Here is a 16,142-nt window from a genome sequence, read left to right on the forward strand (position 1 = left end):
TTTTGGGTTCTGAGCTAATACGGCATTCCTCTTCCAGCCTAGTGTGTGCATAAGAGGAATCAAGAGAAGAAAAAGTCAAGATGACAAAAATGCTTTAATCATACATATTCTAATTGGAGGAATGTCATGATAAAGCAATTTTAGTACCCAAAATGCCAAAGTTAAGGAAATGTTTAGGGCTTTCAGTCCACTACCTACAGCCTTCTGAAGTCACTCATATTAGCAACGTCGAGGATTATGTAAAATAGGAAGATTATCAGGCTGCAATAGCCTGATTTAAAAATCCAACTATTAGCTGGGCGTGGTGGCTCACACCTGTAATCCCAGTACTTTGGGAGACTGAGGCGGGCAGATCACCTGAGGTCAGGAGTTCAAGACCAGCCTGGCCAACATGGTGAAACCCTGTCTCTACCAAAAATACAAAAATTAGCTGGGCGTGGTGGCAGGCACCTGTAATCCCAGCTACTCAGGAGGCTGAGGCAGGAGCATCGTTTGAACCCAGGAGGTGGAGGTTGCAGTGAGCCGAGATTGCGCCACTGCATTCCAGCCTGGGCAACAGAGCGAGACTCCAACTCAAGAAAAAAAAGAAAAAAAAAAAAAAGAAAAGAAAAAGGAAATACATATTGTGGTGGAAGCTTCATGCATTAAAGTGGCTTTACAGAGTAACTTTTACACATGCATACAGCCCACCACGCCATGCTTCCTTAATAAGCCAGAAGAATATGTTGATTCCAAGATTCTTTGGCTAAATTCTCCACCTGCATACATCTCAAAAACCTGTGAACAGTGTTAGCTGCACCTCATTGTAAAGAAATAATCTGTGGCAAGAGCAATGAAGCCAGCAGCTTACCGTTCAGGAGTCACAGTGTGGTTCCTTGTGTAGGGCTTTGTGATTACAATACTTTCTTTTAAAACTATGTATCTGCAAGTTAACCTTTTGCAACAGGGAAAAGGTTTCAGGGCACTAATTGGAGAGATAAACCACTAATATCTGAGAGCTGAAGTCTGCCCAGCTGTGAATGATGAGATGTATGCTAGGCAAATTTGTAGGTCCTTTGAGGATCATTAAAGAGCAACCACAGTAGCCACACATTTAGAAAGGCAGAGAAAGAGCCCTGAAGTAAAGCCCATTTACACTAAGGTCTATCATATTACCTTGGCATGTAGATGACACTCTTGGTTTTGGTTTATTGATTTTAGTTTTAATTGGACAAAATATCATATAAGGCAAAGAAAAGACTTGCCTCAAAATTTTGTTATCCCAACAAGTAAGGCTGCTTTTGCGCCTGTTCACTTGTTCAATAAACGATTTACAAAGCCAGTATTTCAGTGTACATGTACTATTTTTTTTCACCTATGATTAGATCTTATGATACAGGAACCCTTATTTGTCTTGCTTGCTGCTTTAAGCTCACTGCTTGGCATATGCACTCAATAAATACTTGTCGAATGAATAGTATAATTTTTTCTGTGTTGCTACACCATGTGACATTACAGATTTTACTTGTCACAAAATATATGAGTATAAAATGCCATAATTTATAAAATTATGTCCCTATTGTTGCATTTCCATATGTTCTATTGTTTTGCTATTATAAGTAAATAATGCTACAATAAACATTTTTATACACGTGGAGATATTCTCCAACTTTATGATTCTTTTCTTGGGATAAATTTCCAGAATCCCCTTTTAACGGTTCTCAATATAAATAGTCAAACTGCTCATTCACAATAGTATGTAAATAAAATATTTCATAAAAATAAATCTGAAATATAAGTTTGTTTTTATTTATTGAATAGGTAGCAAATGAAACTTCAATATGGTTTAAATTTGCAACTTTTACTAGGTTGAATATTATACTGAGTCTGGTCGATTATCGTATTTCTGGTTTACTGTCAAGTTTTCTTATTTATATAACAATGATCTTAATCATTTGTCCTATTTGGTGCAAATATTTCACATAGCCTGCCTACTTATTTGTGGCAGTTTTTGTTGTGTATTAGTTTTAAAATTTATATAATCTAATTCCATAGATTTTGAGATACTGCTCTTCTTCAAATATTTATTAAGGCCTTTATTCTATTTGTACGTTTTCTAAAAACAGCGTTTTAACATTTAACTCTTTTAGTCAGCTGAAATTTATTTTAGCATAGGTTGTGACTTAGATATAAACTAAATATTCAAATACTATTTCTTAAAATTGCTAATCTGTGATAACAATTATTTAAAAAATAATTTTTGACTCCTTTTTCAAATCTTAAACAGGCCTTATTTCAGGGCACTATATTTTATTCTATACTACTTAAATCTGCTCCATGTTATTCTACTCATCAATGTCTATTTTTGCAAACAAACCACAGTATTTTAATAACTTTTGCTTTCCATTTCACCTGTAGTTAATCTTTGCACACTGTTCATTTTTCCAAAATATATTCTACTTTCTTAACTGTTTATTTTTGCAAGTCAGATGAAAAATTTAGTCAATTCTTGAGGAAAATACAGTAATTTCCCTGGGATTATATTACTTCATAATTTGGAACAAGTGATATTTCACTTTTAATTTTTCTGGGAATATGACATACTTGTAAATTTGTATGAATCTTGAATATCAATGTTTGGATGCTTTCTTTACAAAGGTCATACACATACGTTAAATTTACTTGTAGGCCTCCCATAGGCCACTGGGAATGAGACCTCTTCTTCATTTTATTTTCAAACTTGATACTGTCAACTTAAGAATGATGTTAATTTTTGAATATTTATCATGATTTCATCACTGAACCAACTTTTAGTGATTCTAATTACTTCTATAATTCTAATTATTAAATAATTTCAGCTCTCTTGGGCTGGATGACTTTTGGCAACACTTTAAGTTCTGTCCTTCTCTATCTCAAAATGGGATGCCTAGGTTAGGTGTGCCATTGACCTGCGAGATGACTGAAAATGCTATTATTAGGGGTAATCCTGGCTGGTGATTTGTCTGTCAAAAATAGGAAAAGTAAGAATTACAATAATCCAGGTAGGTTAGCACAATCTTGAAATAATGATTGCTTATTAGGAAAATAAGACATTTTAAAGGTTTAGAGTGAAGTAGTACATTATTATCTCCCGAATTTGTTTATTTTCTGAGCAAGCAGCCTAGGTTATTTATTAGCATGCATATTTATGTTAATTACACTGACAACCCTAGGTAAAATAATATTTGTAATAAAATTCAACTTATCATACTTGATTATATCCTACCTGTCTTCTTTCTAAAATGTTTAATTCCATACGTGCCAGAAAAGAGTAGAAAAAAAACTTATTTTGAAATTCCTTTTAGCATTTCTGTTTATTTTATTCTTCTGAAAAAGAGATTCCTATCACAGAAATAAATAAAACACAACCAAGGTATTTTCCCGTTTGTTGCTCTCATGTCAAAAACCAAAGAAAAAATAGGGGTAAATTTTCAACTATATGAAAGAGGAGATGTCAGTCTCTATTCTAGCCACTGACTGAAAATCAACAGAAATTTAATTAATTTTTAATTGGGGGGTACAAGGTATCCCCTGCAGAAATACAAGATGACCATGACAAGGTAGAATCAAGGGCATGGACTTCAATCAGCTGGGAAGTACTGGAGTGCAAATAAACTGTTGGTTACACTTCGATTGTCCTAGCAAGATACTGTCCTGTGAGATACATCTCTAGTGTCCTGGCAATCCCAGGAAATAAAGTGCCCTAAGAAGGGCGGCTCAGCCTCCAAAAAGTCTTTTACCAAGTTACCAAAGCTATTCATTTGTAGATGACTAGATTTTAAACCTTATTCCAGAACTAAGGGAGAACTAATAATTGCTTACCTTTTGAAAGCGAAGTCTGAAAAGAACACCTGAATAACGTTTGTTAAATTATGACTTAACCTACTAACTGCCATGTTAGAGGTCCTATAAACAAATTAACCTTTGATGTTAAAGAACTGATTTCATTAGAAGACAATATTTAATTTGTAAGATTTTTGTTTTAAAGGAATTAGTGGTAAGCAAATATAATTAGTCTCACTATATGAATTTGAAGTAAAATATGCAGAAGTAAAATATCAGAACTCAAATTCTTATTTTTACTTGGAAAGTAGATGATTAAAGCAAAAAATTACAACACAAAACAGTTCATGGTTAAATAAAATCTATGATAACAGTACTCAAAATATACTACGAAAAAAACAAAAAGTTCTAGATATTTTTCAAAATAAGTCTTTCTATAACACAGAAATATTAAATGAATGTGACTGAAGACTCCATGCATGTTTATATTACTAAATAGCTTTTATATTAGTAAAATTATTGACATTTGCTTATATTATACAAAAAATTATATATACTAGAGTACACCGCTATGCATTTCTTCTCCTGGAACAAAATAAAAATCAATGCATACCTTTTCCCAGTGGACAATTTCCCAAGCACCATTTCTCAAAACTGGAAAGAGAAAAGGTGACATTTTAAACAACAATTTTAACTATGAAAAGGCCATTTCTGATGAAATAATCATTTTAAATGAATAGCTTCAGTCAAAATAACCAGTAGCAATTTGTATAGGTTAAAAATCTAATTATGATAGCAAGAATATGTAAAATTACAAAAAAATTAGAAACAACCAACGTATATTTTAGCTCCCACAATAACATCCCTAACAGAGAGCAATCTCATTGGTGTTACGAAGGGCTTTCTTTAGCACACAGAGGAACTATGAGGCTCAAAAAAAATGATGTGAAAAAGGAAGTGACAAGCTTAAAAACATTTCAGATGCTACTAGAGTAGCAATTGTTTAAAAAGAAAAATCACAAGCACAGAATAATAGATTTCTAATAGTTTAGTAAAAATTTAACACATAAAGCCAACAGAGAAAGAATTTGTACCTTTAGGTTTACAGTAATGCAAAAAAACAAACAACAACAACAAAGAGCAAAAACAACCCAAATTTTCTTTTCTTTTTTTTTTTTTTTGAGATGGAGTCTCACTCTGTCACCCAGGCTGGAGTGCAATGGCACAATCTTGGCTCACTGCAACCTCCGCCTCCCAGGTTTAAGCCCTTCTCCTGCCTCAGCCTTCCAGGTAGCTGGGACTACAGGCATGCGCCACCACGCGTGGCTAATTTTTGTATTTTTAGTAGAGACAGCATTTCATCATGTTGGCCAGGCTGGTCTCGAACTCCTGACCTCAAGTGATCTGCCCACCTCGGCCTCCCAAAGTGCTTGGATTATAGGCGTGAGCCACCGTGCCTGGCCCTAAAAATCCAAATTTTCTATATTTGGTTTTCTGAAAAGAAAAAAAAAAAAAAAAGGCAAAAGAAGAGGCTACTATTAAATTATGATGGGGCGTAGGTATTTCTTAGGGTTTCGCTACTGCTTCACATCAGTGGGGTTATCCAGTATAATTTTTTTTCCTGTGATGTTATCTGTGCTATAACCAGAGTATGCTAATAAACACCAAAAAATAAAAATAAAAATAAAACAGGATAAGAGAGTATGTGAGGTAGCCGGCACAGCACTTAGTACTTTGGGAGAGAAATATGTCAAGGCCCATCAACAAATTATCCAGATGTAAATTCCATGAGTGAAAAGCATTTAATATTTGTTTTAATATTATATTCCCTGGAAACAGCACAGTACCTGGCACACAGTAGCTACTCAGTATTTGCAAAATGCATAATTTATAGGTACAAAAACATTTGATTCAGTTTCTTTTGATGTTGGGATAGATGAAGCCTGAACCCTCTAAAGCGATCACAATAATAATCCCCAAAATGTTAAATAGCAAAATGTTTTGAAATCAGTGTCACAATATAAATTATTTAAATTAAAATATTGTCTTTTTGTGTTTCTAAATTCCCTGAACACATACATTATGTCTTAGCCATTTTTTTTTTTTATTACTTGTACTTGCAGCCCTTTTGGTATATAGGACATTCAGATGCTTATAAAACAAATTAATGAATACCTCACAGTGCATTTTGGTGAATTAACTTCATTAATTAAAAAAAATAATAATCATTCCAAGCTAGAGAGCTCACATAAAGTATTTCCAGTACAATATCTTAACCACAGAAGTTAAAGTACCAATTTTTACAGTACTTAAACAGGTACGGACCAAGGATCTAAAGCACAGGCACCTTAAATTGATCACTGTATCCCGAAACACAAGACTCTAATGCCTGCAGAGCTCACCCAAACTGATCCCAGGAGTAAATCCCCTGCTCGATGTTGCTCATGGAGCAGTAGGGGTTTGGAGCTTCTGACCCGGAGTCAAAAAAGCCTCTGGTAGAAAAGCAAGAGGTGCTATCTCTGCCAGAGTCCAACAGTATGTTCCTCAAAATAAGTTGTAACAAAGCATAAAGAATAAATGAGGGCCGGGAGCAGTAGCTCACGCCTGTAATCCCAGCACTTTGGGAGGCCGAGGTGAGCGGATCACCTGAGGTCAGGTGTTCGAGACTAGCCTGGCCAACATGGTGAAACCCTGTCTCTACTAAAAAAACACCAAAAAAATTAGCCAGGCATGGTGGCGCACACCTGTAGTCCCAGCTACTCGGAAGGCTGAGACAGGAGAATGGCTTGACCCCGCGAGGGGGAGGTTGCAGTGAGCCAGGATCATGCCACTGCACTCCAGCCTGGGTGACAGAGACTCCGTCTCAAAAATAAAATAAAATAAAATAAAAACAAATAAATGAGAGCATACTTCCCTTTAATTATGTAACCCACTGGCTACAATATAATAAGAGAGATGGTAACAAAGAGAGATGGTAAAGTCCTGTTCAAATCAGCTACACCCAAGATCAACTAACAGAGTGACTGGGCCATAAGTTTGCATTAATTTAGGAAAAACTGGTCAGTAGTATCTAGAGCTCTTTATTACCACTTATTTCCTTCTGATCCTATCTCATATTAGTAATTATCCCAATGGTAATACTTAGTTTTTTTTTAAAAAACTATCAGTGTCCAATATTTCTAAAATCAAGATATTTGACATGAAGATTAAGACTTTAGATTAGAAAGGATGAATAAGCTCCGCAGAACACACTATCTTCCTGGAATTTGATTTGGGTCTCAAATCTTCCAATTCATGGACAAGCTATCTTTCTCTATTTATTTACATCTTAATTTTTCTTGGATATGTTTTGTAGTTTTCTGTGAATGGGTCTTTCACTAGATTTAATTCTTGATATTTTATTTTTTTTCTTAATCTCACGAGGGTTATTTTTTATTCTATTTTCCAGTCATTGGCAGTATTTAGAAATGCATTAAATTTTTGTACAATGAATGACCTTGTCACCCTGTAATTTTGTTATATTCACTTATTAGTTTGGGTATAGTTTTTTTTAACTTTTATTTTGTTTCTGTAGCAATGCTTTTGAAGCAACTTAATTTCTCTTTGTAAACAATGCTGCATTATGATTTTTTGGCAGTTTTATTATGCTCATATGCCTCCCTGTTTATCCCCTTTTAAAACTCTTACAGAAAAAATGCCTTTGAAAATCTGGAATATTTTTTACTACTAAAAACTTCCTGTTGATTTTATGCCTTAAGCATCTCAAAATCTGCCAATATTTTAAAAATCTTCTCCACCATCACCAATATCAGCACCCCTAGTTTAAGGAACCACCCCCTCCCAACTGGATGTCTGCATTAGCCTCAGGCTAGTTTCCTGCATTCATTCTTAATCTCTTTCAAATTCAGTTTCTACAGTGTAGCTATAAGGATTATCTATGATTTTACATATATGTTATAATTACATATTATTATGTATCAGTCCATACACACAAACCTGGGTCACCCCTTACTCAGAACTCTTCAATTGGCTTCCCTAGGCTCAAAAAATAAATTGAAACATCTACAAGGCCTTTTATGAAGCACTCTTGCCTCTTTCCCGTCATCACTTCTTGCCACTCCCAACACTCTGTAGTGAGCACACCGTGCTCTCTGCTGTCTCAAATCCTTTGCACATGTTTCCATGCCTAGAATTCTCTTTCCCTCCATCCTCACCTAGTTAACTTGTACACACACCTTGTAGATCTCAGCTTTAACAGCACTTTCTCAGGGGACATTGTGTTGACACCCAGTCCTTCCTCCTCACCTGCAAATCTAAATGAGCTCCGTGCACTTTTCCTTTAGAACACTTATCACAGCATCACAGTTTTACCGAATACTTAATTAAACAGGATTATTTAAGGGCTGTCTCTTCCCCCAGATTATAAGATCCATGACAAGAGAAACCTTCTCTATTATACTCACTGTTACCGTTCCAGTGTTATCACACAGCACTCACTGACATAAAGGTGCTCAGTAAGTACTAGCTGGGTGGAATGCTGGATCCACTCATATTCTTATCTGTCATAGGATCATATAAAACCATTGTAACAGTTATAGATTTACTAAAGATACAACTCCACTACCTAGTAGGGCTCATGTTAAAAATAACATAAACATGACATTTAATAAATAGTTATATAGGAAAATACTTTGGCAGTTCCTCAAAAAGTTAAGCACAGTTACCATAGACCCAGAAATTCTACTACTAGGTGTATACCCAAGCGAACGGAAAACATACGTTCACGCAAAACTTGTATGTGAATGTTCACTGAAACATTATTCATAATAGCCAAAGGGTAGAAACAACCCACATGTCTATCAACTGATGAATGGATAACAAATGTGGTATAGCCATTAAATGGAATGTCATTCTGCCATAAAAAGAATTTAAGTGTGGATACAACGACATGAATGAATCTTGGAGATATGCTAAGTGAAAGAACCCAGACACAAAGGGCCATGTATTGTATGATCCCATGTACATAAGATGCCAAGAACAGACAAATCCATAGAGACAAAAGGTAGGTTAGTGATTGCAAGGGACTCAAGGAATAAAGAAAGACTGACTGTTTACATGTATAGGGTTTCTTTTTGGATTGATGAAAATGTTCTAGAATTAAGATTGTGGTGATCGGTGCATAACCTTGTGAATGCACTAAACACCACTGAACTGTATCCTTCAACATGGTGAATTATATGGTATGCGAACTATAACTGAATTAAAAAATAGCTACAGAAAAAGATGCCAATGAACTATTTTAACATTTGCTTAAAATAGACATCTCAGTTTTATAAGTGACTAAACCAATTTTCAGTGCAAGCAGTTAGAAATGGTTATGTAACCCTCAGAGGCACTAACACAAACTGTTCCCTGGTATCAGCTCAGGGCCACTCCTTCCAGCTCTGTAATTTAATCTAGCCCTCCTCAACATGCTGCGACTTTGCAGATGTTTGTTAGTTCACATGTAAAAATAGCCCTGATCCACTTTGTTGGGTTCCATTTAACACATGGGAAGTGTCACAACAGGCTTCTCAGACCCAGCAGATTATGCTAGAGAGTCTTCACTCAGTAACGGATAGTGGAAGCCAGTGGCACTGACATGGAAAACCGCCTCCAAATCTGCTGCACTTCTGCCGTCCTCCTTCAAATCTGCTTGACGCCTCCATCTTCTGTACGGGCTCATTTTCCCTCAACCTTGCTCTGATCAATTTTCTCTCCACGTTCAAACTTATTTACCTCCTTGCTCCACTGACTTTTTGCGAATCTTTGTCTCCAGCCAAACAGTGCATTCTCCTCTCCACCCAAATGTTCCCTCTCAATTCATTATTGGAGAAATACTTAGAAAAATGTGGCATACTGCCCAAATGTACACATCTAAGAAACTTTTAAATACATATTCAATGTTTTCTACCAAATGACAAAATCAATACATGTTTCCAGCAAGACAGGTATGTATACAAGGTAAAAGCTGACATTCCTCTTCTCAAGACCACTTTCTCACAGTAAGGAGTACTAACTGATGAATCCTCCCACACCTTTCTCTAGACAAACATGGACATTCTTGTTTTTTCTTTCCCTTTTAAAATTTCTCTGCCACTTGGTTTTCCACTCAACATGCCATAAATACTTTAATGAAAAGCAGAGATATTTAACTCATTTTTGGAAAATACTCCATGGCATAGATGTGTCAATTACAACGGGCTGGATAATTAGGCAGACACACAAGACTTCACAGGATGTATTCACAGAAGACTTTACTCAAGGCAAAGGATATGTTATGGTACGGCAGGAAAATGAAAGCCCAGAAAAGCATCAGAGGCCAGAGAGACTGACAGGCACGGCTCCCCAGGATCCCTTCTCTTTCACCCTCAACATGGGTTTCGAAGCTCCATGGTATGTATGTGAAATCTGAATTTTAGGAAGGCCCAGGCAAAAGTTTCCAGTGGGGTCTTTTCTACCCTCTAGTTGACCAGCCAAGGCAAACTGTGTAGCCAGTAAAACTAGTTAAGCCATCAATCTCTATATATGCTTAAACTGAGTAGAGAAGCTAGTCTTGGGTGGCTACAAGGGAGTTTCAAACCTTAAACAGCACATTATAAATCACCAGCTAGTCCGTCTCGTCCTTGTCTTAGGCAGTGGTCAGCATCACACTTCCAGGTGTCCTAGAGATAGGCACAGAGCTGTCCTCGCCCTGTGTGAGACAACTCAATTTCCCACAACAGCTGCATCATAAAGCATTCAACTATTCTCCCCCCGGTGCAAATTCTGACTTCTATTTTTTTCTTCTACCACAGCAATGAAATATATTCACATGATTATACCCTATAAGAGAGAATGCCCCAGAGAACATTGCTGACTCCAGGGCATTTGAGTTTGCAATTTTATCAGATACATCAGATACCTAAGAATCTACAGCACTCCACACTTTTAGAGCAATGGATAAATTTCCACTGACTACAAACTGAGACAAGCACAAACTTATCAATTCCTTGAATTTTGTCAGTCTGATGAGTATTTGATATTTATTCTGAAGGCTGTAGTGGTCTGGATTAATGAAAGTATAAATTACCGTTACATCCCTACACTGAGTTGGAATCCTAACTAAACAGAGTAACGCTTCTTTGAAAATATTACAGAACCTTGCTGCTCAATACTTGCTGCATGGGCCTGCTGCCATCTGCAGTGCTGGTAGGCTCCTTAGAAATGAGGACGTACTTCTACCCCATCCCCCATTTATTGTGTTCTTGAAATACAAAACCAGAACACAGAAATGAAGAAAGGAAATACACAAACTTGAGGCTAGCGTCATCTTGGAATATAGATGAATATACTCTGATAAAGTTAAAAATCAGCTTACAACATTAAAAAAAAGTTTCCATACAAATCAAGACATGAACACTGGCCAAGGAAATAAGGCAATCCTATAATTCATTGTTATCTTTTAGAACTGGTTCTTAAACACCCAGTCCTCAGAACAATGAAAATAAACACCACCACATGTATTATGCCGGTGACTGAATTAGCAATCTAGCTATTTTTAAATCACCAACCTCCCCTGACCCGGCACTAACCTAAGTTTAGAGAAAGCAAGAAACAATGCCCGGCCTGTGATGAGCATTTAGGGTAGTTGGGCCAAAAGTAACAGAGCTGCTATTCTGATTCTAGAGGGATTTTTTTTTTAATGTATTCATTTCAGTAGAGAATTAGGTAAACCTCACATTACACAGCCAAGGCCAACGTAATTTTGTACCTTTAGGATGTGTTCAAGAAACCAGTCACAATATAACCAGATTAGATTTCAACAAGGAGGTAACTGTGTTCCTCCCTACCTTCGTTTAGGAAGATGACAGTCCTCCAATGTATGGAAAGCATTAAGAGCCTAGCAGAGATGATTAAAGAAGCCTGGTGAAGGGGAGTAGGAGATGATTAAAGAAGCCTAGTGAAGGGGAGTAGGAGATGATTAAAGAAGCCTGGTGAAGGGGAGTAGGAATAAGTTACGACAGGATTGTCAGAATGGCCGGTGGTATGGTGCTTTGACAGCTCATTGTTTTAAATGCAAAACTCCTCCACCACTTCCAACCAAACACACCTGCTATAGTTTTCTAACAGCCTAATTAGTCTGACAGTCCCACCATGGGAGAGCTCAGACTAAACAATTACCTCAAATGTAACTTGTTTTTATTTAGCAGGATACAAGGTAACAGCTTTGTTGTAATAGGTTTCTTTTTTGAAATGAAAACATTCTGTTAGAGAACATTCGGGATTCCTCAAAGGCCCTGGAGGAAGTGGTCAGTTTCTCAGGACCCAATCAAATAATGCATAGGTGCAGGTGCTAACTTAACACTCTAACATCAGCTTCTCCGAGAGAAGCACGCCTCCCACCCACCACCCCAATCAGAATGGTCTACCACTGGGGCCACTGCCGAAAGTGCCACTGGGGTGCCCTCCCTGGGCAATAATATCTTTTTTTTTTTTTTTGGAGATGGAGTCTCGCTTTGTCGCCCAGGTTGGAGTGCAGTGGCACGATCTCAGCTCACTGTAACCTCCACTTCTCAGGTTCAAGCAATTCTCCTGCCTCAGCCTCCTGAGTAGCTGGGATTACAGGTGCACGCCACCACACCTGGCTAATTTTTGTATTTTTAGTAGAGATGGGGTTTCGCCATGTTGTTTAGGCTGGTCTTGAACTCCTGACCTTGTGATGTGCCTGCCTTGGCCTCCCAAAGTGCTGGGATTACAGGCGTCAGCCACCGCACCCAGCCTATCGTTTCTTAAGTGGGTAACAAGAGGCAAGTCATCCAAAAAGACAATGACACTACTGTTGTCATAGAGGAATAGTAAAACCACAGAAAATGTAGTGTGCTCCAATTCCTCTGAGTCAGCATTTAAGAGGAATTTTAGGTCATCAAGGACTGTAGTATAGCTGAGACTATGGCTTTGACTGGGGCAAAGAAGGAAAGCCAAACGCCAACATTAAAACATTATTTTATTCACTGTATAGACTCTTACTTCCAAAGACAACTTTAAGGCAAAAGCCTCAGTGTGGCACAAACTCACACGGCACAGGAAGAGTCTCTTGTATAAACTTGCCTATTAAGGTTACATTAAACCACCAGGTGCTTGGCTGAACCATTAGTGTCCACTGACACAAAAGACAAAGGAAACTTCTGGATTCCTCTTTCAACCATGTAATACATATAATAATACATATATTGATGTCAAATTGGTTGATACTACTTCTATCAACTCATTTATACAACCTTTAAATGAGTTGTCCTAAAAGTATGACCCCCTCACCAGCAGTGTCACTGAGAGTTTAAAAATGAAACTCTGGGGCCCCACTCCAGGCCCACAGAAACTCTAGGAGTGAGTCCCAGCAATCTGTGTTTTAACAAATGCTCCAGGGGATTCTGATGCCAAATTTGAGAACCAATAGCTTATTAAAAATCAATGTAAGTGGCATGACGTGATCGGAGCACAAAGACCAGCAATACCCTATTCTCGAAATGCTTTCCCTTATTCCTGCCCACAGTCATGAGTCCCTCACTTTTTCCTCTGCTTAACTGAGAAATTCCTTGAAAGAAAAATCTCCCTCCACTGCCTCACCCATCAGTCATTCCACAACTCATCGCGATCTGGTTTCGGTTTTCAGAGCTCCACAACTACTCTCTAGTTAAGAAAGATGAACAACGGCTACTTCTTTTAAACGCTGGATTTAGTGGGTGTCTCAGTCCCGGTCTTTTGATTTGGCAGCACTTGGTATCTGACTGGGTTTCTCTCCATTGCCAGGTCCAGATGAATCTATCCACTGTGTGCTTTCCTTTGTCTTCTAATTGACACAGCCTGTCCCCCCTCCTTAATAAGAAAATCAATCTCGGCCGGGTGCGGTGGCTCAGGCTTGTAATCCCAGCACTTTGGGAGGCCGAGGCAGGCGGATCACGAGGTCAGGAGATCGAGATCACGGTGAAACCCTGTCTCTACTAAAAATACAAAAAAAAAAAAAAATTAGCCGGGCGTGGTGGCAGGCGCCTGTAGTCCCAGCTACTCGGAGAGGCTGAGGTAGGAGAATGGCGTGAACCCGGGAGGCGGAGCTTGCAGTGAGCCGAGATTGCGCCACTGCACTCCAGCCTGGGCGACAGAGCAAGACTCCGTCTCAAAAAAAAAAAAAAAAAAAGAAAGAAAATCAATCTCTCTGTGCCTCTCCCTGCCACCTCTCCATACAGCTGTTGAATTCTTTCAAAAACACAAGTGGAAGCCTATCCATACTTTTCAGAATTCCATCCAAGTTCCTCACCCTCACTCTGGTTTTCAAAAGACTCCAAAAAATGACCCTAACTTGCCTCCCTGTCCCTGTCCCTGCCCCTCACTGTTTCATGACATGGATTCTATGCCCTGGCCAAAACAGACTATCTGCTATTTCCAGAGTACATCTCATGTCCTCCCACTTCCACAGTAACGCTCATACTAGTCCTTTCACCCTGCAGCACTCACAGCTACTACCCTGATACCTGATTACCAAAGTTCCACTCTTACTTCATGAACCCCTCAAATGGCATTTTGGAATCCCTGCATCTCTGATTTGGCCCTTATTATTATTTTTTTTTTTACCTTGAATTATATCAGTCTGCATCTTATCTTCCCTACAAGATTATAATTTCCTGTAGGGCAAGTATGATTTCTCTTTGCATTTTCTACACAGGGTCCTACACAAGAAAGATGTTCAATAAAGACTTTCTGAAGTAAAATAACAAATGTTCTAGCTTTGAATCACACCCATTTTTCCCAGAAAATATGTTAATATAACTTATTTGGGTTTGGCAAAAACAGGAGAGAGAAAAATTCCCATGAAAGCAGACTACCTGATTTAAATTTAAAAATAAAAGACAACGTGAGTGGAGTATGCACATACACGAATAAAGCACAGAGCAAAGTCATAAAGCCAACCATAAAATCAGTCCTCTCACTTTAACCATCTCCCCAAATTTCCTCAATGGGTTTTGCTCCTTTGTGTGCAAAAAAAAAAGTGAAAGACTACCTGGAGCTGTCTTGCCCCACAAATATCTCCTCTCCATCCAGAGCTACTGCTGAAGACATCCAACCAGTTCAATGGTTAGATCTTAGTATTTGCATAATACTCAGATCTTTGTGATAATCTGAAAATATTAAAAATCTTATAGATGTCTGAAATTCCTTAGGCCATAAATATACTTAATTTTAAGTCCCTAGGATCACTGAAACACTACTTTCTAGAAACCATTTATAGGAAAGCCAACATACATGTGGCAGAGTATATGTTCAGGTCTACTGAAGAGAGCAGATGTGGGGCTACCTCCAGAGAGACAAAAAGGGAGCAACACTCTGTTTTTCAGCAGGCAAGAAAGGTGTTGCTATTTTAAGTCCCTTAGCATAATACATCTCTTTGAACAGCACCGAAATGAATTGAACCAGATGAACTCCGCCTTCTTAGTAGGTTATTTCATGCTTAACAACCTGAAACACATTCAATCCACATCAACTCAACACCTTTTTCACAAAGGACTTTAAAGGTGAAATGGTTTCCAGTGGGAGATAAGCAACTATGTGCCCTGCAGGGAAGTAGTCTTGTTAGTGGCTATCAGCTGTCACTCACTCAACTCCATTCAGAAAAGGCTGATTGATGTAGCTCTGGGAAAGGAAGATATAGGTGAATGTGAGTCGATTTATTATTTTTAGCTATGTGTCTAGTTTAAAAGAATTTCATGTGACCTTTTCTAAATAATCAGAAAACTGCTTTATTACTTATTCTAATGCTTAGTATCATAATAAAATAAGGTACAATATTAAACAATTTAGCCTTCATTTAACTATAGCATCAAACAAATTGATCAATGGGCTGCCAAGGATTGCAGCTCTATCTCCCACACATTCTCACATGCAGAATGTATACAGACCATCCTCCAGGGAATACACCTGGGGTTTTAAAAATCAAATTTACTCATTAGGAAGCATTTACAAATTTTCCCAAATACCTTAGTTTGCACCTGAACTCCATCCTTTCCTAGGCCTCCATGTTGTGATTTTAGATGAAGCTGTCATTCCACTTGAAATATTGACAAGCTAGACATCATGGCATTTCATAAAAAATGACAGCATATTTTTACCAGTTAAAAACTAGCTCAATCACCACAATAAATTCATATGGGGATTGGCTTCGATGAACATATTAGAATAACAATTATAAATTTGTAATTTATAAATTTCTGCAGAGATATATTTGGCAGAACAACTCATCTCAGAGAAAACAATGAGAGATGGCCTCTTGT

The 16,142-nt window shown here is 37.7% G+C and overlaps 1 protein-coding gene across 5 annotated transcripts in view; it reads right to left on the reverse strand.

Moving 5' to 3' along the window:
- Positions 1 to 16,142, reverse strand: part of ATP8A1 (ATPase phospholipid transporting 8A1) — a 252,547-nt gene that overhangs the window by 188,687 nt on the left and 47,718 nt on the right. For all 5 annotated transcript variants that reach the window (XM_055246260.2, XM_055246258.2, XM_055246261.1 and 2 more), the window contains one exon: positions 4,415 to 4,455. In XM_055246260.2, the coding sequence (XP_055102235.1) occupies positions 4,415 to 4,455 (41 nt within the window). The remainder of the gene's footprint in view (positions 1 to 4,414; positions 4,456 to 16,142) is intronic.

The sequence above is a fragment of the Symphalangus syndactylus genome, chromosome 16 (genome assembly GCF_028878055.3).
Source record: "Symphalangus syndactylus isolate Jambi chromosome 16, NHGRI_mSymSyn1-v2.1_pri, whole genome shotgun sequence".
Lineage (NCBI taxonomy): Eukaryota > Metazoa > Chordata > Mammalia > Primates > Hylobatidae > Symphalangus > Symphalangus syndactylus.